Below are 26,631 nucleotides of genomic sequence, written 5' to 3'. Positions count from 1 at the left end.
TGATTCCCCCGTTCCGCCTCCGCCGCACTTCCTACTGAAGGTGACTGCCCGGCGAGGACGCGGAGGGGCGGGGCCCCGAGAGCCGGGAGCCAGGATTGGGTGGGAGGCGGGGCGGCGGAGGGATTGCGGCGGCCCACAGTCGGGATAACCTTGAGGCTAAGGCAGCGGATCTCCGCATTGGAGCGACGCGTCGCGAGCCTCCGGACTTGTGTGCAGTAGCAGCGCATCCCGAGCCGGAGCACGTCGGAGGTGAGCGTGGGGAGAGACTGGGCCATCGTCTCCCGGGGCAGTGCGGAATGCTGGCCCGCCTGCGGACCCAGGATGGCGCAGGGTCCGGGGCATCTTGGGCTCACCCGGTTGGGATCAGAAAAGAGGAGAAAGGCTGCTTGTGCCTAGGATCTCCTTCAAAGCCCCCAGCTCCCGCTTCTTCCGAAGGCAGACGGGTCAGCCAGCCCCTTTCCTGCCCCAGTCCCTGACCTCCCATCCCCATTCTGGTCCCATTCTCACCTCCCTATTCCTCCCTCTTCGACCTGGTCTCGCTCTCCTCTTCCTCCCTTTATTCTCCTAATTTGATAGTTTCCTTTCATGCGTCAGTCTCCCCCGTTTCCACTCTGCTCCTATGCCCGTCCCTTTCCCATCATCCTTAATACTCGCTTCTTGTTTTCAACCTGTCCGTGTCCCCCTCATTCTGATGCTTTCTTTGTAACTTCTCCTTGAAACTCCCCAAGCTCCGCTCCCCTGTTCCTCCTCCATTCAGCTGCTGTCCCCTTCTAGTACCTACCCTCATTCACGCGCTGGCTCCCGCCCCTCCCCCGCCTCTCTGGTCACGTCCGCTCCAGCGCATCCCTCTCCTGCGCACCTTCCTTCGCGCCACCAGCCTCCTCGCCCCTCCCCCTCTGTTCTGGTCACGTCCGCCTGCTCTCCGTCCCCGCCCCTCGGCCTCCCATCTCCTGCCCCCCCTTCTCCATCGTAGTTCCCCAGCCCGGGGCTGGAGTTCCGGGGTCAGTCCCGAAGTGCATTGGTCTGCGGATGGGCAGGCTGGCTCCCAGGCGGCCCGGAGATGGATGCAGTGGCGGCCGGAGGCGCAGTTAGAGGGTTACGTAACCCTTGGTCTAACCCGCTGCAGAGGAAGAAAGGGTGGCTGCCCAGTGGCGCGTTCCTGTTTTGTGCCGCCCAGAATACGATAGAGCGGCCGCAGCGCTCCGCTTGCTCCGGGGGGCGTTGGGGGTGGGGGCGGTGCCCCGGGCTCCATCCCGCCGAGGCGGGGCTGCACGTAGCGGCGCCGGACCCGCCCTGCCGCGCCCGCTCCTCGGCTTCAGGAAACTCTGACCCTCGGGCCCGTTACCGACCAAGCATCATCTCCGGCCCGACAAGCTTCTGGATGCTGCTCAGAGGCCTCCTCGAGTTCGAGGCACTCACCTGGCTCCCTGCCTGTGCTTCACGTTACTTAACAGCGTTGCCTAACAGATGCGCCCGATTGTAGAGCGCGGAGGCCGCGGGTTGAGGAGAGTAGAAATATATCAAGAGCTTGGTGCCACGTACACACGCTCATTCATTAAAAACTCGTATAAAGAGTTGTTTGGGGGAGGGCTGTGGAGACCAGACCAGATTGACTAAAATCGTCCTAGCCCACAGAGCTCAGTCCGATTAGGAAACGAATGTAAAAGTTACCACTGATAAGTGCCGTGAAGAAGGTACACGCGGGCTTCCACACGTGGAGGGTACGCACTTCCTGTCGGGGTTTAGGAGGCCTCACCAGGTGGCATCACACGGGGTGTGATGAAGCGGAAAAGCACCTTCCAGTCTGAAGATTATTTGAAGACTCAGTAATGGGTTGGCATCTCTTGTCTTCTTATCTATGTTCTTCAAACCCGGGACACTGACCCTCCCCCATACAAATGAGCCTGATAACTGAGGTCCAGACATGACGGACAGAGGCAGTGGGAAGTTGAAAACAGGCTTTCAGAATCAGGTTTAACTCATTACATACTGATAGGAATAATAGGGGGAATTCAGCCTCAGGACCTGTTTCCCATGTGAAAATTGTAACTATTTTCATCTTGGGTGTTGAAAGGGTGGGTCGCTATATACATACTTAAACATAGATACATATTGAGTGTCTATACAGGGTGCAGTGTCTAATCTCTGGTGCGATGCCTCCAGATGTATTCTTTTGGTCACTGAGCCCAATGACTTCATCTATAATTGAACTCGAGCGCTCCTCTTCTTGCTGCCATCCCGAAACGGTCATAGTTCATCTTTGGGAGTCAGGCTGTATGTAAATACCAGAGATCTAGAAACCAGTCGCTCAGGAATCCTGCTACAGTGTTGGCAAAGTAACTAACAATGTTACCTTGCTACTCTCCACTTGCAACAGGGGCTTTTTGGTCCTCCAGCCAAAGGAAGGCAAGAAGGGAGATGGCTTTCAGCCTTTGGTATTATAGCTTTTGGCTATAAGATTAGAAACAAACTTGGAAACCTAAAACTAAAATCTTCAGGTTCTATTGGCACCTACTCCAGGTAGCATTCTGGGATTTGCTCAGCCAGCTGGTGTGAGATTAAGATAAGAGGCAAAGGACAGTAGCTCCTTGTTTGCTGTCTGCAGGGTGTGGCCACTCCCTGGGGTGTAGAGGAGGCTCTAGGTCGGGACTCTACAGCATTGTTAGCAAATAATTCACCCTCAGGTTGCCTGAGGATGCTGTTGGGAATGCAGGGGGAGCTTTTCTGAGGGGAGGAGTATGTAACATCACCAGATCTGTGTTGGGGGTGGGGTGGGGGAGGATGTAGGGAAGATGACTCAACCTTTGAATTTTTCCGCTTTTAAGAGAACTGTCTTCGTTGGGTGAGTGGGGAAACCACTGTCGTCTTTGCAGGCTTAAGAATCCCCTCTCCCCTTTCAGTGAGTCAAATAGTGAAGTATGCATTCCTCCCAGTTAAGAGCACCTCAGCTAGGTGACGATAGTGGAGGCCCCCAGGCTCTCTGGACAGTGCTTAATTGCCACGTGGCAGAGCCTCAGGCCCCAGTGATAGTCTGCACCCCTGTCCTGAGCCTTGTGCAATGGATGTGGCAACCCTTTTGGGAATAAGCATTGTAGGGAAGATGAATAACGATGAACTTGATGAATAACGATGAACTCATTTCTGCATTACTAGACTGGAGCCAAAATGGAGGGACATTAGTCTTATATATAGGAGAGCTGCTCTCATTTTAAGCACTGCATTAGAAGTAAATAATTTCAGTGTTGAATTCACAGTTTAACCAAAAGCATTATTGGGTCTTTAGGAATTGCAGCACCAGTGACTTGGCAAGTTTGATAGCTGTTAACTCCAAGCAGCTAACACCTAAGGGGAGGTGCTTGTGTGCCCTGAGTGTTGTGACATTAATGTGGGGTCACAGGAAATGCCATTTTATTTCTTAAAACTGCTTATTTCTTAATGTTGAGGCAGTGAAAGAAATGGGGAAATGTTTGAGAGCAGGAAGGTAGAAAAACATGCAATTCTTACATTGCTGCTGCTAAGTTACTTCAGTCATGTCCAACTCTGTGTGACTCCATAGACGGCAGCCCACCAGGCTCCCCTGTCCCTGGGATTCTCCAGGCAAGAGTACTGGAGTGGGCTGCCATCGCCTTCTCCGAATTCTTACATTACAGACTTGTAATGCAAGTCTACAGGAGTTTTTGTCTTCAGGTTTTATAAAGGCAAGTAAGGGTGTGTTATTTTGGCTAAGAGCTAAGACTGAAGGTGGGGGGGAATGACTCATTTGACATTAACTTTATTTCTGAATCATCCGGAATATCCACAGTCAAATCCCAGTTAACTGGTGCGCCACAGGAATGAGGCATCCATGGGAGCAGAGTTGTCTTGCAACACTGTTGAGTGAGGGTCTTGTGAGACATGTAAGTGATTTACTTCGTGACCAGTCCTATGGGACCTTGAATCATCACTTTAAGCTTCAGTTCTTGTACAGATAGAAATAGAACTAAATGAAGACCACTCTTTGTGGTGGGGGGAGGGGGCATTGCTTTGTGTCACAGCTTGTGGGAATATTAGTTTCCCCACCAGGGGTTGAACGTGGGCCCTGGGCATTGAAAGTGCAGTGTCTTCACCATTGGACCACCGGGGAATTCCCAATGAAGACCATTCTTAATTCTACCATACATTCTGGAAACTTGCTTTTTTCCTCTCTCTCTCTTTAACCACAAACTAGCCAAGGACTAGATAAATGAATAGGCTGATTATCTGGGGCTTTGTTAAAGAAGCTGTTCTGGGGGAGGTGAGCCAGGACGGGTGGTGAGTGGCAGTGCATGCAGACTCCGCTGAAACTTTGGACCTCCTCCTATGACTGGTCAGCTTAGGAGGGGAGGTGGGCAGGGCCACCAAGTGGCGCAACCCCACCCCTGCAGCCGTTTTTCCTATATTGGTTTGTGCCCCTCTGCACGTAGGAGGGAGAGCCAGGCTGCAGTACTTCTGGTGGCCTCTGACTCCCCTCCCCCATTTCTCCCTATAGGCAAAACTCCTGGGGACCAGTAAGCCTCTTTTTCCTGACGCCAGCAAGCTGTGTTTGGAAGTCGGACAAGGGCTTTAGTCGGGGAGATGCCAAGACTAGCGATGACAGGGTTGCTGCTCCTGGCATTTCAGAGTATGGACCAGCTCGGCTGATGGCAGTTAAAAAAAAATTTTTTTTTTTCTTATAAAAATTATCTGAAAGGAGGCCCAGCCCTTCCAAACACTTAATCAGCCAACAGATAATATTTAACTATAGATGACTGGTATCACACCACCCCTTTCTCAGGTGATGAGTGCAGTCATGGCATATGAGACCAAGCCATACAACACTTTGGAGGAGCACTGAAGTTTTAGTCTAGATAAGAGGCAGGAAAGTAAAGACTCAAAAGAAAGCTATCCTGATATCTGATATCCTCCTTTTGTTATTTTGTTAGAGAGCAGATTAACACATCACGCATCAGATGGGCAAACGCTGTAAGAGTCTGACAGTGTCAAGTGTTGACAAAGGTGTGGGAAGGCAAGAACTCACTTTACTGGTTGGTTGTAAATTAATATAACCACTTTGGAAAGCAATTAAGCACTATTTTGTAAAACAGAAAGCAAGCATACCGTGTGGCCCAGGAATACACCTCTGGATATAGAAACCACACCTGCACAAAGAGACATGTACTAGGAGAAATATTATAGTACTGATTAATGAGGAAAAATTGGGCTTAGTGGGAAAATGATCAACCAATAAGGGAATACATAAATAGATGGTCTAGTCACGCACTGAATTAACGAGAGCTGTGTGCCAGCTGGATAGATCTTAAGTATGCTGCGAAAGCAAGTTGTTTGATAATGCCTTTCAGTGCATTACTTAGCGTATTATAGAAGCAGCAGTATCACAGTGTTGAGTAGAGATAAGACACCCTTAGATGAACTATAAGGATAGAAAATTCATGACCTTGGTTGGGTGTTAGGATGCAATGTGAAAGGGTTGGAGGAACCACCTGGGGATGGAGGACAAATGAATTGGATACAATGGTTTGTTTGTTTTTTTTTTTTAAGTCTAAAAATCTGGATTAAGAACAATTTTTTTTTTTTGGCCGTGTCTCACAGCATCTTAGTTCCCCAACCAGGTTTGAACCCAGCCCTTGGCAGTGAAAGTATGGAGTCCTAACCACTGGACTGCCAGGGAATTCCTTGGATAATATTAATGGTCAGTTCTGGGTGGCAGAAATATAGATGTTAATGTTTCTTTCTTCAGTTCAAAACAAGCAAACCTATATGGTGGTCACTGTAGGGAGACCAGGCATACTAAGTAGGTCAGTGCTCTGGGAGATCTGGCATGCCCTTCCTCCTCCCATCCCCTCCTCTTCTCCCTGCAGCTATGACTGATGGAGGGCAGCTCCTCCTCTAAGTACTGAGCCAAGGCCTCCCTTTTCTGAGGCTATCCCTCCCCCTGGTGTTGTACCTGACTTGGAAGGATCTTGAATCAGGGTCCCAGGTCCCTTGGTGCTTCCAAAGTGTCAGTCTCATGCCCTGAAGCACAGCCTCATAATTTTAAGTCTAGTAAGGAGCACAACTCAGCAAAAGCTTTGTCTCCACTTCCTCCTCCAGACTGAAACCAGGTCTCTTCTCTGGGCATCTGTGATTGAACCAGGAAATCCTCAGCATTTGAAATGGTAGCAGTTTCTCTGACTCAGGACTTCCTGCCCTGGAGTTGAGTGGTCCTTATAGGGGTGGGCTCATTTAGCATCAGCTTTGAAATAGGACCTTGGGCCCCTATGTATAATGTTTAAGCCACTTAGTTCTAACCCTGAATAAAAGAGCGAGGGGATTTTACTTAAACCTACAGTGGGCTCATTTTGTTTTGTGTAACGTGGTAACACCAGACTGTGCTTTCTGTTATGGGGCCTGTTGAGGAGAGAATGGACTTAACATTCCCATCTCTTAGCTAAGAACTGCTTGTCCTGGCCCCACTCCATATGCAGATATACTGTTATCATTACTCTAACTGTGTAGGAGGATGAAGGGCTTCTCAGGTGGTTCAGTGTAAGGGACCCATCTGCCAGTGCTGGAGACTCAGTTACAATCCCTACTCCCTGGAGTAGGAAGTTGCAACCGACTCTAGTATTCTTGCCCGGAGAATTGAATGGACAGAGGAGCCTGGTGGGCTGCAGTCCATGGGATCGCAAAAGAGTAAGATGTTAGATGCGGCTGACCGACAGCAACAAATAGGATGAACAGCTGAGTATTCACTCCAGACCTTATTAGGTTTTGTGCCTGGCCTGGCACCCATTTTGATCTTGTCACTGCCTTTGTCAGATAAGGGCCAGTCTTGGGAATTATATTTTTTTTTGCTCCATCATCTACTAACAGAACTTCTAGAGAGTAGACTGACCTGAATGCCTTGTCCAGCATTTTTAAAATATTTATTTATTTCACTGGGTCAGGTCTTAGGTGCAGCACGTGGGATCTAGTTCCCTGACCAAGGATCAAACCTGGGAGCTTGGAGTCTTAGCCACTGGGCCAGCAGGAAAGTCCCTGTCCAACATACTGTGATGAAAACTTTCTAATGGTTGTTGGTATGCCAAAGATGTGGGAATCAGACCTCCGTACTGGCTTGGAGACTCAGTTATAATGGAGATGTAGATAGCAAATTGATGTCACAGTCGTGGGCAACAGGTGCCATCATCATTGAGTCAGCCTGTGTAGTAAGATTGGCATCAGAGCACACATTGGTTAAGGGTTGGCTTATGCAGATGTGGTCTCATAGGCCAAGCTGGCTTTAACTAGGGCAGAATGATGTGGGCTTTTGTGGAAGCTTGAATCGGTGGAGTGAAGCATGAATCCTTCCAGCACACCCTGCCAGCAGTACTGGCTCTCAGTGATGTGTTGGGTATTTTTTTTCTTTTATGGTTTCTATGCCCTGGTTTCTAAAGAGTGATCCAAGACTTGTGTCTGGCATGGACTGAGCTCTGGCTTCAGGAGACCAGGAGCCACTTGCAGAAGGAGAGGTGGGAGTCGGGGCCCATGGAGCTGAGCAGTCGCTTGTGCCTGCTCCGTCCTTTCAGCTGCTCTCAGGCCTCTGATGGTGTCTTGTTTCTCACAGAGGAGAAATGTCTCTGAGGAGGATGCTACAGCAGGGGCTCGGGCTCAAGATTCAGGTTCCCGTACCCGGGCACGGCATTCGCTGCCATCAGTGGAGACGCCCAGCTTCCACTGCTGGCTGGAGGTTGGCTCTGCATGTCTGTGCCTCCTGAGGAGGAGGATGTAGGAATGAGTCAGACTGGCATGAACTGGGCAATATGTGCTGGCAGGCACTGTCCAGAGGCTGGGGGAGAGTCTAGGGGTTGTTTTAGGTGGGGATGGGCAGCATGTGCTCCGGAGAAGAGGCTCATGAGAGGCTCCAGGGCAACGCTTGAGGGAATGGAAACCCAGCTGGGGACCTGGGCAGGTGACAAGGTCTCTGGTTTGGTAGTGGACTTTAAGGACATGGTGAGATCTCAGGAATCTGGACAGACTTGCTGACAAGCCAGCTTTTTTGGATTGCTGGTGGGTACACACACTCAAATGGCAAGTAAAATTTCACTTGTTATTTTTGTACTTAGTAGCCTGGGTGAGCAAAAGATCAGAGCTTGTAGACCTCAGGTTTAATCTGAGATGATGAAATAGGGTTAGTGGTTGAGCCCAGTATATTAATTGTATCTGCTGATAGCATCTCCTGTTCTTGGGGCAGCCCTTCTGTACTAGAATATCCTTGTCACAAAGATCTGCTCTGATGCTTGAGGGCAGGCTAAATAGGAAGAGAAGTTTGTTGGATTTGGGCATGTAACTCAGATTTGGGGCACAGAGTTGTCCTGTGGACCATATTAGCTTTCCTCCCCCCGACTTGGAGGTTCTGGACGAATCAAGGTTTTACCTGCCCATTGCTTCTGCACCATCAGTACAAATACCAGCACATTAAAGAAGGCAAATAATGTCTTTGAAAGTTCTGCTCTCGCGGACCATCCTTTGGTATCTACTGTATTAGAGTGACTCGGGTTTCTTTTTCCCTCACTGTGCCATATGGCTTGCGGGATCTTAGTTCGCCAACCAGGGATTGAACCTGGGCCCAGGGAGTGAAAGTGCTGAGTCCTAACCACTGAACCACCAGAGAATTCCTAAGGCTGATCTTCTTAGTCAGTGAAACTATCCTGCTGTGAGTTTGTGATCTAGGGCCCAAGATGCATTTTTCCACCTCTACCATGTTTAGAATATTCCTGAAGTACATAGAGTGGCAGTTGAATAATGGCATGAGGACCTTCACTTTTGTTTTAATTCCAACATTTTTACCAGGATGCTTGTAAATGTGTCATTTTTCAAAGAGGTACGTTTAGAATTTTTCTTATGAAAGTAGTATCAGTAAACTTTTTAGTAAAGAGAAGAAAGAAATTTGCTGTAATCCTACCACCCAGATAATATGCTGATAATATTTTGGTGGGTATCCTTCTGGTCCAGTTATGTATGTTTAATTTAGTGCTTCCCCTCCCAAAGAAAAGTGCGGGGCAATAGTGAAATGTTAATAAACCAAGGTTTAAAGAGACGTTATAGGGGAGGGGATAAAGCATTGCAAAGGAGCCACCGACAGCTCTTTTACCGGAGAATTTTCCTGGGTGACTTCTGCGTATTAATTTATAACATAGCCGAATCTCTAGGAACTACCACTGCTTGAATGCCTGGTTATTAAGGGGATTTCTCCATTACCCTAAAGAGCTTTAGTTGCACTCAGCTTTTACCTTAATCCTTGTACAGCTCTGCAGGGCAAACCTTTCTCAGCTCCGAGCAGTCTTTGCAAGTGGGGCCGAGGAGCCACCCTGAGTCAAAAAAAGAGCGTTATGTCACCGGAAGCCCAAGCCCAGAGAACACAAGGTATGACACAATGATCAGTGGCCCTAGGCGGGGGTCTTTGCAAGGAGACCCTGATGTCTCAGGTCTAGAGCCGATCCAACGAATGCCTTTTTGAGGGGCCACACTATGTAGCAGTGGGGTCTTATTTTCCCAGCTGAGGATCAGACTCATGGTCCTTGCAATGGAAGTGTGGAGTCTTAACGACTGGACTGCCAGTGAGGTCCCCAACTGATGGTTTTTAAGAGTTACTTTAACCCACTCATTGAGGTCACACTGGATGACTCCATTTGCCTGGAGGCCACAGTGAGACCTGTGTGTTCCAGTGGCCTTGGTGTGCCACCAAGGGAACCATCTCTTCAGTGGTATTCCCTTTACAGCCAGACGCACCTACACACCACAGGAATAGGGGGTGCTGCTGTGTAAGCCCGGCTTCCACCCTGAGTGCATGGAAAGGGTTGGCTGCCCAGGCCATCCTGTCAGTGATTCAGAAGTTCTCAGATTTGGTGGGGGAGGGGGCAGAGCTATAACTTCGATTTGACACAGAGGCATTAATAGGTGCTCTGAAACATCATTCAGCAAACACGGACTACCTCCAAGGTCTTGGTGCTAAGAGATCCAAAACCCCTGGGTCATGGAGGAGAGAGTGTTGTTTTCATCTTGGTACCTGGTTATGTGGTGGGGAGTTAGGAGATATACATCAAAAGGAACGGTGTATATGCCATGTGGAGTAGTTGGCTGGTGTCTTAGTTTCTTGTTTTTAAAGGTGCAGTTGGGGATCTATAGCTATCGGTTTTCAACAACTTGTAGGAGCTTCACTTATAACTGGTCACAGAGCTTCTTGAAGTTTACCAGACTGTTTGAAAGCGTCAGATGGGTTTAGATGCATGCTGTGCTCCAGCCACCCAGAGAGGCCACACAGTCAAGGATGGAGGAGGAGAAAGAGTCAGGGTTACCTGTGTGGGGTGCCTTGGTTTGGAGCCCTGAGATTTTGGAGGTGGGACAGGGCGAAAAAGAAAGGCTTGTTCTTATGCCTTGGTGCAGCACGTAGGCACGAGGATTTGAGAAGGAGCAGCCCTTAGTCTGAAAACCTGTGAAAAGGAATGGCATTCTGATGAGGACTGCAAGCTTCCCGCTCCCGTGCTTACCTGATGAGTCTTCAGACACTGCCTGGAAGCTTCTCAAGTCTCGCCTATAATCAGCTAACTAACTGACTGAGTTTAGTTGTAAAGTCAGCAATGAAGAAAAACAAGTCTGAGCCATTGTGCCCTGGGTCAGGCTTGTGACCTGGGCTGATTAATTACCTGGAACAGATGGTCTTTGTTACTGTGAGTGGTGTGCTTTCCAGACTTAGAAAGGGAATGGGTGGCGGGTCAGAAGATCAGCCTGGAAAGGATTTGAGAAGCAGTGTTAATTTCTTCATAGTGCAATAATTTTAGAGCCAGGCTAGGACCATTGTGGTTATCCTTGGTTTGACGCAAATTGCTTTGAGTGTGCTTAAGTCCTTCTGACTGAAAGTACCAGATGTAGTTTTTAAGTACAGATTCCTGGGGAAAAAAATATTTTGCATTCTTGGTTCTGGTTGGACTTACCTGTCCAGGGATTGGGGGGTTTTTGCCTCTCAGTGGGCAGGGGCATACTGTCCAGCCTAGGGTGAATCGAGGAATGGACTTAATGTGTCCCTCTGGGTTAGTGAAACCTAAGACTCCAGGACTAGGAGGCTACCTGAATAGTGGTTGTGTCTCCACGACCAGGAAGGTCGCTTTGGGTTTGGGTGGGGACTGTTAAGAGAGAGTGTGGGTGCCGCACCCCATAGCAGATGTTTATAGCTTTGAGACAGCTTTTCACAAAAAGATCTAGATTGACCACAGTACTGAGCTAGGGGTGAGTTGTCTGTATCCCTGGAAGATTGGCTCTTTTTGAGGAAACATGCAGTGCATATAAATGGTGCCATTTACAGGATTAGTAGGGAAGTCAAGATAGACATTATCCCAGTGTGAGGGAGGTGTGTGTTTAACATGTGCCTGGGAAGTACATGCATTGGGAATGTGGTTTTGACTTATTCTTTGGGGTCTTTCCTACTTGCTCATGATAATGTGAGCCCATGGCCTGAATTGAGCACCCACGTAGCCAGAGCGTGGCAGGGCTGCCTGTGGCTTGTGCACAGAGCATGCTTGTTGAGTTAATGTGTGAGCAGGAAGCAGCTTCTTTGCCAAGATATATATTAGCCACTCAGACAGATCACACTCTCTCTCCAGTTCCTCTGGACCCAAGCCATCAGAAGCCATGTCGAAGCACCACAGCGATGCCGGGACGGCCTTCATTCAGACTCAGCAGCTGCACGCAGCCATGGCCGACACATTCCTGGAGCACATGTGCCGCCTGGACATTGACTCACCGCCCATCACTGCCCGAAACACCGGCATCATCTGTACCATTGGTGAGTGCGGGTGCCCACTCCCTCTGAAACAAGGGCTTCCTCAGACAGTGAGCTTTTCTCCCCGCAAAAGACTAAATGTAGCACACCTGGGTTCTGAGCAGGATGCTACAGAGAGATTCTCAGGGGAAATGAAGTCATGGGCTTGGTCACTCAGACCTGACCAACTCTTTATGACCCATGGACTGTAGCCCACCAGGCTCCTCTGTCCATGGGATTTGTCAGACAAGAATACTGGAGTGGGTTGCCATTTCCTTCTTCAAACTGAGTTCATAGGAATTTGCAGGAAGGAATTCATATGCTTTATGTGTTCTTCTAAAGGTAAAATTTAGAGGGTGTTTTCCATGGCAGTTCTTACTGGTTGTGAGCATCTCAGAGACCTAGGAAAGATCTTGTGGACTTGGCTCTGTTCAACCAAAATTCTGCAGTTGTACATCTGACTGGGCTTCGGGGAAAACATAGTCGGCTGGCTACATTTTACGTTGGTTATTAAAAGTTCTTTAAACTGAAGCACACTTGAAGTGTTAATCCTCTTTTGGATAATGAACACGTAATGACTTTCAAGCTTTTTTTTTTTTTTTTTTTTTTCTGAACTAGGCCCAGCTTCACGAGCAGTGGAGACATTGAAGGAGATGATTAAGTCTGGAATGAATGTGGCTCGTTTGAACTTCTCTCATGGAACCCACGAGGTGAGCCTTGATGGTGTGGCCCCTGGGGCAGCTTGTAGGAAACAGGACCGGCATGCCATGTTTATTTAGCCACAGTGGACCAGGCAAGAAAAAGCGGGGAATCAGTGGCAAGGTAGTCTTCACCAGCCCATCCCTACTCTTCTTCCCCCCAACCCCTGACATCTCAAGTGGCCAGGTCTCCTTAAGCAAAGATGACCTGCTTTGTCATCGGCCATGGTTCTCCCCAACACCTGTGCTCCATTAGCCTTTGATATGGAAAGCATGGAAGGGTTTTCCTGGAATCCCCTCTTAAGCCGTGGGGTTTGACACTTCTGTACCAGGGTTTCTATAACAGTTCATAATTGCAATGATGAACCAGTAAGTCACCCTACGGGTTATTCTGGCCTATTTTTATTTTAGACCCATGATAAATGGGACAGGTCCCAGAGAAGGGTTTCCACTATTGCAAGTGAAGGACTGGGTCCTGGCGTGTAGTACCCCACTCCATCAACATTGTGTTCCCAGCCTGTCCCTTCCCAGGAGTTCTGGGACATTAAAATAAAGTCAGCACACTTGTCCAGTGGTCTGGGAGGAGTGTGTTAGTACTGGGGCTGTTTATGAGCTGACTTGACCCCTGGGACCAGGTGACAGCTATTGGGAAGTGCTCCATTGTGCTTCTGTTCCCAAGATCAGAACAAGCTAATTTTGAGGAGTGTGTGGGCTGCCTGAGGAACAGTGCCATGGGATTTCATACTGGCATCGATAGAAGACTAATGGGGGAGGCAAACTCTTGCTCCTCTTGGACTCTGTATTTCCTGTTCAGAATAAAGAAAATGCTGCCCTATAAGGTCAAGGGGTAAGGGGTTGCCCTCTGGCATTTGAAAGTTGGTGATAAGTTTAAACTAAAAATAAAGCCTCAGGAAATGCAATCCAAAAACTGTACGCCTCCTTTCTGGAAACATGAGAGTGTTCCTCGTAGGTTCCCTAACCCATGTTCCATAAACAGCCTGTAGCCTCCAAATGTCACAGGGACCTGACCAAGTTCAGGGGAAGTACACTCAGCAGGCACCCTGGGTCAGGAAGCCCACAGATGGCGTTCTAAATTCCCCAAAGGTGAAGAGTCCTCCGCAGCAGTCACTAGGCATTCCTGCAAACCTGCGCTTAGCCCAAAGAGAGAGCTAGAGACACCAGTGAAGGTCCATTCACAATTGATCCCTCCTGCGGACTTGTGCCAGGGTCTGCTGTGTGCAGGGGAAGGAGCAGAAATAGCTTTTAGGAAGTTGACCTTTAAGTAGGCTTTATGGCCTCTTCCATCCAGTAAAATAATACACAGCTCTGAAATGGCAGGGGGAGAGGATGGCATCTGCACCTGTTGGAGGGGGCTGGCTCAGGGGGGTTAGTTTCTTAAACTGCAAGAGGCATTTGGTGACTATCTGTGCTTTGACTCCTATTCCCAGAGTTGGGATTTGTTTTCTTTTTCCACACTGCATGGCAGAATCTTAGTTCCCCAACCAGGGATCAGACAAACCCAGGGCCCCCACCTTGGAGGCACAGAGTCTTAACCACTGGACCACCTGGGAAGTCCCTTGTGGGTTTAATTTGAGGTTTTTGACCAGGATGAAATTATGTTGCCCCTGAAATCAGAGTTTTGGAAACTGATCTGAAATATTAGTTATATAATGTAAACAGTTATAGTTTGACAAACTGCTGAGACATGCTTTTCCAACTTTCGACCGTTTTTAATACTCTGCTAAGCAGAGCACTGGATTTGCTTTCTGTCCTTCACTCAGAGGAACATCTACCATCTGATCTCTTTTCTTGGTTTTATTGTTATTGCGTCTGGTCTGACAGCTTTGCCACAGTGTCTCTAGCCCCCACTTCTGGCAGCTCTTGTGAGCAAGACGTGTCATCTTCTCAGGTGCCCCTTGCCTGGATGGTGGTGGTTGAAGGATGAGGCCCACAGAGTGCTAAGTTGGGAGCCTGTGTTATCAGCAATGTCACACTGAGAGCACTAGGAACTTTTGCCGTCTTGGCTCTGAGTCCCTTTTTTCGTCAAACAGTAATGGCTAATGGAAAAGAGAAAGGGCTTCCGAGGTGAGACTGAAGCCAGGATTTGTCGCAAGTGTCAGTTAGTTCAGAGAAAGGCGTATTCCCACCTCTCCAGGTTCCATTTCCTTTTCTAATCAGACTGGAGGAAGTGATTGTCAGAAGCAGGCCTGCATGACTTGAGCAACATATTTAACTTGGGCTGCGTCAGCTTAAGTAAATAACTGAGTGTGAATGGCGGTTGTAATCGATAGAGAAGAGCTCAGAATTATCAGATCTATCATTCTAACTCTGGTGGCCAGAGCAGTAATATCCAGATACAAGGTCTTTTACCCCAGTTGTCTGCTTTATTTGCTGAGGATATTTGTTGAATCCTAGGGGCTGGAGGGGGAGGAAACAAGCCTCTTTTATGTTGACATGTGTTGCCACCAAAAACCGTTAAAGGTATGGGTGTAAATATTCTAAAGTTCGTAAGATTTGCCCTTAGAGTGGGTGATGGCGTTGGTAGAAGTGGGTGGAGAGCTGGCAGGAATCTTCTGTATAGCACAGAGAGCTCAGCTTGGTGTTCAGGGATGCCGAGAAGTGAGTAGAGGTGAGGAGGTTGATGTAAGCTGGTAGAGGATGCTCGGTGATGGAGGCAGTGGTCCAGAATCCCGGTGATCAGCTTCAGCGCCAATCCTAGATCCCGTTGTGTGGGATGACTGATGTGGAGCTTATCATCTCCCCTCTTTTCCCCCAGTACCACGCAGAGACCATCAAGAATGTACGTGAAGCCACGGAAAGCTTTGCTTCAGACCCCATTCTCTATCGGCCAGTGGCGGTGGCCCTGGACACTAAAGGACCTGAGATCCGAACCGGGCTCATCAAGGGCGTGAGTATCTTGGAGAGAAGCAGGAGAGAAGGCGTAGGGGACCCAGAGAGCCCAGGAGCCACGTTTCTTAGAGTTTAGGTCTATAAATGAGAGTTTTATCCATCAGTGTAGAAAGTCTTCCTTTGACCTGCTTTGCTAAGAAACAGTACCAGAAAGAAACCTCTTTTACACTCAAAACCTACTTCGAAGTCTTAGGGAGCAGCTTATCTCTTCCTCTTTAGTATCACTGAAACACTGTAGGTTTTTCTTGGGTTATTTCCTTGAAATATATACTAAGTTAGAAAAGGCTTTATTGTTACTTCCAACTGAAATTTAATCCTGGTTCCCTAGAGGAAAAAGCTTTTCTCCTGCCAGGAAGGCCCAGCTTTGGACTTGTGGCTTCCTTTCTTGTCTGCTGCAGAGCGGCACCGCTGAGGTGGAGCTGAAGAAGGGAGCCACACTGAAGATCACCCTAGACAATGCCTACATGGAGAAGTGTGACGAGAACATCCTGTGGCTGGACTACAAGAACATTTGCAAGGTGGTGGACGTGGGCAGCAAGATCTACGTGGATGACGGGCTTATTTCTCTGCTGGTGAAGCAGAAAGGTAGGGACAGAAGTCAGGGTCTGCAGCTCCCATCTCTAAATTTCTTTGCCAGAAGATAGGAAGGTTGTTTGGTTAGCAGAGAGACTGAATCTTTATAGTCTCAGGACTTCCTTTCTTTTTTCAAATTATTTATTTATTTATATTTATTTTGGCTGCGTTGGGTCTTAGTTGTGGCACATGGGATTTTAGTTGCAACACTGGACTGTTTGTGGCACATGGGCTCATTTCTTGTGGCTCGAGGGCTTAGTGGCTGTGCAGCCTGTGGAATCTTAGTTCCCCCACCAGGGATCAAACTCCCTTCCTCTGCATTGCCAAGTGGATTCTTAAACTCTGGACCACCAGGGAAGTCCCAGGAGTTCCTTTTATAATAAACTCCTGTCCTCAAAAACAGATTTCACTCCAGTTCAGTTGTACTCTTGGAGAGCAGATGAGAAGCGTTTTTACCCATCCTCACTATTTGAAGATTTGCTTTCCTCCTTTATCCATTTAATATGGTGCCTATAGGACTCCAGTGTTCCTGGGAATGATAGATAACCTTTAAGTGATCTGCACTGCTCTAAGCTCTTTCTTTACATGTAGATATTGTTTAAATTTTGAAACAACCTAATGAGTAGATACTATTATCCCTGTGGAGGTGAGACACAGAGAGGTTAATGGACTTGCCCACAGTCGTTGGAGTGTGAACCCTGGCAGTGTTCACACCTGGCTCCACCACCCACCGTGTGCTCCTTCCCAGAGCACGTGGGAAGCACAGAGAAGGAGCACAGAGCCCCTTCTCTCGACTAGGGAGAGCCTGCCTCCTGGTGGGGACACCTGCACCCAGGGCTCAGCCTCCCCAACCTATTCCATTCCATACAGGTCCTGACTTCCTGGTGACGGAGGTGGAGAATGGTGGCTCCTTGGGCAGCAAGAAGGGTGTGAACCTCCCCGGGGCTGCCGTGGACCTGCCTGCTGTGTCAGAAAAGGACATCCAGGATCTAAAGTTTGGGGTGGAGCAGGACGTGGATATGGTGTTTGCGTCTTTCATCCGCAAGGCTTCTGATGTCCATGAAGTCAGGAAGATCCTGGGAGAGAAAGGAAAGAACATCAAGATAATCAGCAAAATCGAGAATCATGAGGGAGTTCGGAGGTAAGTCCCCTGCCTCCTTCAGCCCCAGCCGAGCTCTCTGCAGAGCAAGATGTAGCCTGCCACCTGCCCATTCGAATTAACCTCTCAAACTTACTTCAGACCCACTGACTCAGAATATCCTATGATATTGGTGGGCTTGCCAGGTGGCCCTAGTGGTAAAGAACCTGCCAATGTAGGAACCGTGAGTTCGATCCCTGGTTTTAGAAGATCCCCTGGTGAAGGGAATGGCAACTCCCTCCAGCATTCTTGTCTGGAGTATCCCGTCGACAGAGGAGCCTGGTGGGCTACCATCCATAGGGTTGCAAAATCAGACACAACTGAAGTGACTTAGTGCACACGCCTGATATTGGTATTGGTATTTCAAGGGGGAGGAAAAAAGCTTCACAGATGATGGGGGTGCCAGCATCTTGACATTGTTCCAGGGAACAGCACTGGAGAGGGACAGGGTCACCACCGCTCCCGGGCTCAAGAACCATGCGTAGTGCTCCTGCACTAGCTAAGCTTGCTGGAATTGGGGGCCACAAGGGGGAAGACAGCAGGCTCTCAGGAGGGGGCTCCTTCACTTGGCAAGCAGTGGGATTGGTGGTTGGGTCAGCTCTGGCACGGTATCCACCTCCCTGGGAAAACATGCCGTCTTCCTCTGGTTCTACATGGTCCCGGCCCTGCTCCACTGCCTCCCCAGTGCTCACCAGGTAGAGCCGCATGAATAAGGCCAGCTGGGTGACATCTACTCCTGCTTGGCTTCCTACTCAAACCCAGCACTACTGACAACCCGGGCTTACTTGAGTGGTCAGGTGTGTGCACGGGGAGAGCGGGAGGAGCCGCGCTGCCCACTGTTGCGGCCTTGCCATCCTTAGCTTTGTGTCAATGTCCGTTGTACTGGGAAATTTGGGGCCCTCCCTCTGCCATCCTGATAAGCCATGGGCACCTGCTGACTTTGGCTACAGGCCAGGCAAGGCCATATTCTCGTGCCTTCAACACATTGGGGAGGGACCTCTGAAGGAGCAGCCTTTCAGTGTCCTTGACTGGAAGAGGCCATGGACCTTTGTGTCAAGAGCAGTCAGCCGCCTTGGGTTCCGTTTCTGCCCCAGCAGTGATGACTGAAATGCAGATGGTAGAGAGACACCTTGAGAGGGACCTCATCAGATGCAGGTGAACACAGAGAATGAACTTACGGTTACCAGAGGGGAACAGTGAGAGGAAGGAATAGTCAGGGAGTGTGGGGTGGACCTGTACACACTTCTGTATCTAAGATGATGACCCACAGGACTACTGTGTAGCTCGATGTTATATGGCAACCTGGGGGGAGGAGGGTCTAGGGGAGAATGATGCACATGTGTGTATGGCTGAGTCGCTCTGCTGTGCATCTGAAACTATCAAGACATGGTTAATCAGCTGTACCTCCATGTGAAATAAAAAGTTAAGGGAAAAAAGACAGATGCAGAGGAAGTGAACCCATGGGGTTTTGGGGAACCCCACCTCCCCCCTCCCCTTCCCCTCAGTGAAGTGTCGCCCCTTCCCCTGGTGCTGAAGAGTCCACCGGGCAGAACTGTTGGCCCCTTGGGGGACTGAGACAGCTGGAACACCCCTGTGATGATGTCATGGGTACTTGTCCTGGTGCAAGAATGGCCAAGTTAGAGAATCCCGGGAAACTTGGTGTCACCGTACGCGAGGCCCTTGTTCTGTATAAGCTCTGTCTCTGCAACTTGCCTGTCAGGTTTGACGAGATCCTGGAAGCCAGTGATGGGATCATGGTGGCGCGTGGTGACCTGGGCATTGAGATCCCCGCAGAGAAGGTCTTCCTTGCCCAGAAGATGATGATCGGTCGGTGCAACCGAGCTGGGAAGCCCGTCATCTGTGCCACACAGGTGTGTGCCTCCCCCTGAGCGTGCATCCTTGTTCAAGGAGGCTCCGGAGGCTACCTGGTCTCTTCCCACGGGTCCTGCCTCACATCACACAACACACCTATTCCCCTGCCCTCCTGCCCCCACGCACCTACACAAAGCCGGACTCTGTACATATGTGCTCTCCACGGGTCACCTTGTGTCTGAAGCCCTCCCAGGCCACGTCTCACAAATGCTCTGTCCCCTCCCAGATGCTGGAGAGCATGATCAAGAAGCCTCGCCCTACCCGGGCGGAGGGCAGTGACGTGGCCAATGCCGTCTTGGATGGAGCCGACTGCATCATGCTGTCTGGAGAGACGGCCAAAGGGGACTACCCCCTGGAAGCTGTCCGCATGCAGCACCTGGTAAGTTCTCCCGCTGAGGGTGGAGGCGAACTCCGGCACATGGGGGCACCTTGTAGTGTCACTTCTGTGCCCTCCTCCGAGTCACAAGCAGAGTGAGGAGGCGTGCGCTGGGGCCGTGGAGGTGTCTTTTTTTTCTCTTCTGCCTTCCTGCCCAGTCTTCTAGTCCCTTCTGTTCTGGAGGCGGCCTCCTTCATTGCACGTAGTGCAGTTCACTCCCATCTTTGGGGTGTGAATCCTTCCCTTGCGTCAGTCCTGGGACATCTGTACTGCTTCCCCCTGGACAGTCTAGAGGACCCGAGCCCCTCTGCCCTGTTCTGGAAAAGTGCAAGAGCTCCTGCTCCCAGCTGGCCTGTGTTCGGCTTCCGTTTTGATTCCCCACCTGTTACAGCCAGTGCCTCCCCGACGGAGTCCTCTGGGCCTGCACTGGAGGCTGTCACCTGCACTGATTTGGCTGTGAGCTGGCCTTGCATGGTGCCCGCAGCAGCGCCTGCTTTGCTGAGCTGTTGCACTCACCCTAGAAGTGGGGTTTAAGGGAAGGGTTACAGGCCCACGAATAGAAACAGGTGGAAGGCTGGCTAATCCCAGCTGGCCCTGGGGTGAGAGGGTGTGGAGGAGCCCTAGGGGCCGCTCCTCATTCTCCTGTGGGAGCTAGTTTTTCCAAGGTCTTCTGCGGGACCATGTCCCATAGCCTGGCTGCCTCTGCTCTAAAGCATCCTGAAGAGGAACACAGGCCTGGGGAAAAGAGCGCTACAGTTGACCTTTCACAAGGGTCCTAGGTGGCTATTGATAATGTATAGCTCAGCAAACTGTTTCTTTAACGTTCCTGTTCATTTTCCAGCCAGCAAAGGACCCCAAGCCCTTTGTGTGACATCCCTCCAATGCATCCCCCGCAAAAACCCTCTGGACTAGATACCATCCTTTCCTTCTTCACTGTCTAAGTGATTAGGCTCGAGTGGCTTCCAAAGAAGACGTGACAGTTAGAGTGGATACTTTTTCAGGGGTAAAACAAGACATCTTGACTACAGGTGTCTTCTGGTCTGTCCTTGGTATTGTGGGTGGATTTGCCCATAATGAAATCAGTAGAGACCAGTGCCTGCCCTTGGGGCAGCTGTGTTTTTCTGGCTGATGGCCACCCCATGTATGACATGATTGCTGTCCTGATGCTTATGCACGGCAGGCTCACGGTTCTCACCTGTCCCAGTGAGTACTTCCTCTCTTCTGGGAGATAGTGACCTTGAACCGGCCCCTTCTAGAGTGGTTGATGTTAATGTTTATGGGTTTCCATATAGAAATATATATAAATGTAACAATACTGCCTTGCTTAGTCATGTGGCCCCACGGCCTCTGAGACCTTGACATGATAGACTCTAGGGACTTTGTGTCTTTGGGCACATCATTTAACCTCTCAAGGCCTTATCTAAGAAGTGAATTAGATGGGATGTTTAATTACACCCTTTGCGTTAAATTGCACTGCTGTTATAAAATGTCTGCTAAGAACCTTACGCAGGTTCTTAACCTCAGTGAGGTGGATGTCACCCCACTTTTAATGGGTGAGGGCACATGATGATAGAGCTTGAGTTTGGACCCAGGTCAGCTGACTCTGAAGCCAGCATTCTCTGAGAGCACATCTAGCAGATCAGGACAGGTGTTCCTGTGGGGCCTGTCCTGGGGTCAGAGACTAAGAACCAGACTCCGGGCTCTGCAAGCATGTCTGTTTTTCCAAACCCAATCTTTTCTTTGAACAAACACCTTAGAAATGTGAGATTGGGATTGCATGGCCCTATTCAGGAGGTAGGTTCTCCTGGCCATGCCACCAGTTAACACTGGCCAATAGCTTCCCCTCTTAACTGTCCACTGCTTCCTCCTGTAACTGATGAAATTGATGTTCTTAACTATGGTTTAGGTGGTACCAGCTATGGTTCTCTTTCCTGTCCATGTGCCCTGTCCTTTTGGGCTGCACGCATGCATTCCATTCTTGCAGGAAGAAACCCTTTAACCTAGCAAATTCAGCCACTCATTGGCTCATCCTGTCAGATTAATGAGATGGCGTTACTGATTCTTCCCTCACCCATCATTGTTTAAGACGCTCATAACTGCATTATAACCCTCTAAAGCTTAAGTTTTCTAATTCTTGGTGTTACCTGAGCAGGTGGTCTATGAATAACCCAGTGGCTTTCTCATGGGTGTTGCAATCATTCAGTTTTAATCAAATGCCTTGGTAAGCTCACCTGTGTGCTTCCACAGGCACCTGTCTCTTCACATGGCTGTTCAGTGCCCCTCACAAGCTTGCCAGTTTCTACCTGCCTGCTTAGAATGTGGTCAAGCCGCATGTCCTTGGCTTTGACCCCAGCTTTCTAGCGCTGCTCAATGTGCTTCTACCGCAGGCCACTGGAAAGGCAGGTAGCATCTCTGTGTCTGAAGCCAAGCAAGCACTCCATGTGTGCATGGAGGAGGCCAGGCACGAAGCCCTGTGGTAACCAGGCAGCCATGTGAGGAGGGGGGCCTGTTCCTTCCTGCGAGCTGTGTCATGAGGCAGCGTGGTCGAGTCCTGCCGGGGAGCCGGGGAGGGGCCCCAGCCTCCGAATGTTTCCATGCTGAGGCGTTAGAGCCTGGCGTCACATCGTCTCCCTCCATCCCCACTGCCAATCAGAGAGACCTACCAAAATCGAAAGGTCCTTCCAGAATGGAAGAGCCCGTTTCCCCTCTGATGGAGGAGGGACAGTAGCCAATGATGCTTGAACCTCCCCGAGCAGGCTCTCATCACCCTGCCTCTTTGCATCTGCCTGAAGGAGAGACTTAGCCAATTAACCTACGGTACCTTCCTCTCATTAATTCCCCATTCTGTCTTTCCATGTTGTCGTCTCTCGTTTGTTTTTTTCCCCCCTCCTTCTTCCCTCTTCCTTGCCTCCCCTCCCCCTAAACCTTACAGATAGCTCGTGAGGCTGAGGCAGCCATGTTCCACCGCAAGCTGTTTGAAGAACTTGCGCGAGCCTCAAGTCACTCCACAGACCTCATGGAAGCCATGGCCATGGGCAGCGTGGAGGCTTCATATAAGTGTTTAGCGGCAGCTTTGATAGTTCTCACGGAGTCTGGCAGGTAGGGCCCCGAGGGCAGGTAACTGTAGGATAAACAGCCTCTTGCTCCAGCCACTCTAGACGACAGCCAGGGCCCAGCCCTGAGCCTGGGACACTCCTCTCGTCTGCAGGAAGCCAGCCAGGGAGGTCAGGGCAGGACAGGGCCACAGGATCCTCCAGCGCAGAAGGCACAGCCATGTCACAGGCACCTGGTGAGGGGCTGGTTCCTGCAAGTCTCGATCTCTCTCAGCTCAGAACCTCCAGTGATCGGGCTGTTCTTGGCCCCTGCACCCAGGGACTTGCTCCTCCCCAGCTGCCTGTGCGAGTCTTTCCCTCCCCGTCCCGTGTGACACGGCTCTGACAGCTCTGTCCCCCTCGTCCCTCTGGACGGATGTTGCCCCTAGATTGCCCGTGAGGCAGAGGCTGCCATCTACCATTTGCAATTGTTCGAGGAGCTCCGTCGCCTGTCACCCATTACCAGCGACCCCACCGAAGCCGCCGCCGTGGGGGCCGTGGAGGCGTCCTTCAAGTGCTGCAGTGGGGCCATAATCGTCCTCACCAAGTCTGGCAGGTAGGAGGTGGCAGCAGCTCCCTGGGAATGCCCTCCTCGGCGGCCCGTTGCCTTGGGGCCCCTGGGAGCAGTGCACTGCACGGGGCTCAGATGGCATCGAGCCAAGGTAAGACCCCCTGCCTGCACCCTGCAGGGAAGGAGCCCCCTTCCCCGCCCCCAGCAGCACTTAGGGGCGTTTTGAACCATTTGGGTCCAAAGCAAGTTTATTAAACCCTCACAACGAGCTAGACTTAATTAGATAACTACAGGAAGCCTGACGACAAGTGATTGTTTGATATTGAAAAGCTGTTCTTAAAAAGTAAAGGACCACCAGTTTTGCTTCTTCTAGCTAAGTGCTCTTTAAAAAGTCCAGTTTGCAAAAGGAATGCTGTTTGCTGACAATGCTGTTTGGTTGGTGTGCCTGTCCCATCTGTCTTTGAGTCCCAAAGATAAGTGGGTGCTGCCTAGGAAAGGTCACTGTGCTATCTTGCTGGCACTCGGGCCAGGCAGCCAGGCTGAGACCTCTACTTGGCCTCTGGCTCGAGTCCCTTCCAAATCCAGGACCTCAAGTTAATATCCCTTGCTCCCTGGGTCTGTGCTGCTCCTCCCCGGGGCAGCTAGGATTTCCGGAGTTGGTAGGTGGAGAGGAGTAGATGGGCGCCCCCTGTGCACCAAGGAGCAGCAGGTGGGACTGCCTTTAGGGCCAGGACACGAGATGTGTGCCGAGTCCCGCAGTAGAGGGCTTAGGATAAAAAGCTCCAGCTGTTAGGGTTGACCTTTGTGAAAAGGTCCGACCTTTGCTACTTGTCTATTTTTAGTTCCAGTCTTCTGGGGTTTCACTCTGAGCAAGTCCTGACTTCAGCATTTGCTTCCCTCTGAAAGCCTTGTATGGAGGCCAGGCCTTAAGCAGGGCATCCTCTGCTGTGACATGGCTTAAGTTTCCCTGACAGCTGTTGCGTGTCCTCACAGCTTGCCTTCTGAGCTCCAGGTCCCCCTGCCGGCAGGCCCCTCCAACTCCTGAGACACCAGCCCCTACCAGTGTACAGTGTCAGTGTTGAAGGAAGCATCCAGCCTGTGAGCTTTAAAGGTCCAGTCCCCTCCAGGGGATCCTTCATAGGTAGAGCCTCCCCCGCTGACACTCCCATCCCCTAGTCTTGCTTTCTGGGTAGTACTTAATTTCTAATCCTCAGCCTTGCTTAGATACGCAGGTTTGACTCTGGGGCTCTACAGCCTAGTTACTGGGACTGTTTCAGGGGCCTGGGAGTCATGTGAGGTCAGGAGAGGGCACAGCAGTAGGGAAGGCTTGTCTTGTAGATTTCCCAGGTGGCCTGGTGGTCTCTGCTCCTGTTTTGGGTTATTTTTTTTTTTTGCAGATGTCAAGTGTCGGGTGCTAGTCACATGCTGCTTGGCTTGTATCTGTTGCTGGCAGCAAGAGAACAGGGTGTGGTGAGCTTGGGCAGGGCTGCCTCCCTGTGCCAGAATGGAAAAGTTCAGGGGGTGGGGGGGTCTGCCAAGTGTAGGCCATGTGGGGTAAGTGGGTAAGTAAGTGACCCATGCTGGGTCAGTATGATCCTGTGGCCCTGGCCTGTAGGAGGGGTTTGGGGTAGCATAGCTGTGAAGAGCCTGCTATGGCAGATACAGGGTTATGGGACCCCTCAATCTTGGGAGTAGATGTTGAAATGGCCAGAGCCTCAGGCTGGCAGAGCTGGATTCCAGGGTGAGTTGTTGCTGAAGTCCCTGAGGGCACTGTTTAACCATCTTGTCTGCCTGCCCCATCTCAGGTCTGCACATCAGGTGGCCAGGTACCGCCCCCGGGCCCCCATCATTGCTGTGACCCGGAATCACCAGACAGCTCGCCAGGCCCACCTGTACCGCGGCATCTTCCCTGTGGTGTGTAAGGACCCGGTGCAGGAGGCCTGGGCTGAGGACGTGGACCTCCGGGTGAACTTGGCCATGAATGTTGGTGCGTGTCTGGGAGTGAGGGCTCCCGGTGGGGGCTGGCGAGGGCGCTAGAGCACCGGCTTCTCCGAGACCCATTGAAAGAGGAACATGCCGGCCTTTGCGGGCAGGAGCTGGCCTCACTGGGAATGTTCCCTGGTTCCTTCATGCCAGTCCCTGGAGTCCTGGGCTACGCTCAGGGCGGGGAGAGGACCTTTGAGGTGTGAGGCTGAGCAGCCCAGGTTCTCACCTCATGTTCTTTGGGAGTGGGATCCAAAGCAAAGGATCCTAGATAATCCTCACCTTTGTCCATTCTTTGGCACTTCCTCATTACTGAGGGGTTTTTTTTTTCCCCATAAAGTTAACCAGATCTACACTTGGGGCCAGTTCACATTTAGATTATGTGCTCAAGTGGCCTTTGTCACAGTATAAAAGTAGGATGTCATAGGATGAGAGGAAACAGCTAGCTGTGACCTTGGGCTGGGCTCTCCACCTTCCTGAGTAGAAAATGAATGATGTCCAAAGGTTCCTGCTACCTCTACCATCTGAGTGATAAGGAAATAATACCAAGGCCTCCCTCATTCCCTTTGCCTCGGCTGTGAGGCTAGCGCCACCTTGTGGTATAAGAAAGTAAAGGCCTGTCAGACCTTCCTCAATTGTGGGGCACTCCAGTACTTTGGCCACCTCATGCGAAGAGATGACTCATTGGAAAAGACTCTGATGCTGGGAGGGATTGGGGGCAGGAGGAGAAGGGGACGACAGAGGATGAGATGGCTGGATGGCATCACCGACTGTGGACATGAGTTTGAGTGAACTTCGGGAGTTGGTGATGGACAGGGAGGCCTGGTGTGTTGCAATTCATGGGGTCGCAAAGAGTCGGACACCAATGAGCGACTGGAGTGAACTGAACTCCCAAGTGTATACCTTCTTGGCTTAATTTTTCATTTACCAGCTCTCTTCTCTTCCTCCAGGAAAGGCCCGAGGCTTCTTCAAGAAGGGAGACATTGTCGTTGTGCTGACCGGGTGGCGCCCTGGTTCCGGCTTCACCAACACCATGCGTGTGGTTCCTGTGCCGTGATGGTCTCCGAAGCCCCTCCTCCAGCCCCTGTCCCACCCCTCTTCCCCAAACCACTCATTAGGCCAGCATTCCTTGTAGTGCTCACTTGGGGCTGTCGTGTGGCACTGGTGGGCTGGGACGCCAGGGAAGAAGATGAACACCTCTGTGAAACCTGGCTGGGTTTAAGACTCTGCTTGGGTGGGGTAGTTCAGAGCTGGACCACCCCTCATGTGGCTGCATCCAAGCAAGGGATGAAGGAGGGATACAGGCAGGACTGGAGGCCCCAGAGCTTCACCCAGAGGGCAACAGCTCCTGCTTCCCTTCCTTTGTGTACCCGATTCAGTTCCTGTAGAAAATGGATATCCAGAGAATTCCCAACCCTGGCCCGGGATCAAGAGTAGGGGCCTTAGGGTATGGGGCAGTGGTTCCAGTTTAAGTAGACTCTGGCCCTGGCCCTTACTTGCTTCTCCAACCCCCTCAGCCTCCCTCACCTTGTGCACCGTATACTTCTCTTCCTTCACTCCGCCCAGCTGATGCTGCAGACAAACACTCCACCCCCCATCTTCTGTTTCCCCCACTATTGCAGCTGCCTCCAGGCGTGTTGCTATAGAGCCTACCTGTATGTCAATAAACAACAGCTGAAGCACC

The 26,631-nt window shown here is 50.6% G+C and overlaps 1 protein-coding gene across 5 annotated transcripts; it reads left to right on the top strand.

Moving 5' to 3' along the window:
• Nucleotides 1-174: 174 nt before the first annotated feature.
• Nucleotides 175-26,631, top strand: PKM (pyruvate kinase M1/2). Of its 5 annotated transcripts, none has more exons than XM_042252126.1 (12): nt 175-249; nt 9,286-9,402; nt 11,637-11,818; nt 12,413-12,504; nt 15,269-15,400; nt 15,801-15,987; nt 16,846-17,116; nt 18,834-18,984; nt 19,212-19,364; nt 22,843-23,009; nt 24,770-24,951; nt 25,898-26,631. In XM_042252126.1, exons 3-12 carry the CDS (start codon nt 11,665-11,667, stop codon nt 26,002-26,004), a joined length of 1,596 nt encoding a protein of 531 aa, XP_042108060.1. In that variant the 5' UTR covers nt 175-249; nt 9,286-9,402; nt 11,637-11,664; the 3' UTR covers nt 26,005-26,631. The 5 variants fall into 5 exon arrangements, with proteins under 5 accessions (XP_042108060.1, XP_042108061.1, XP_004010328.1 ...); XM_042252127.1 differs by lacking the exon at nt 22,843-23,009 and adding an exon at nt 22,294-22,460; XM_004010279.5 differs by lacking the exon at nt 9,286-9,402.

This window comes from Ovis aries, chromosome 7, assembly GCF_016772045.2.
Source record: "Ovis aries strain OAR_USU_Benz2616 breed Rambouillet chromosome 7, ARS-UI_Ramb_v3.0, whole genome shotgun sequence".
In the NCBI taxonomy this organism is placed as follows: Eukaryota; Metazoa; Chordata; class Mammalia; order Artiodactyla; family Bovidae; genus Ovis; species Ovis aries.
This window is presented reverse-complemented; position numbering and strand designations above follow the sequence as displayed.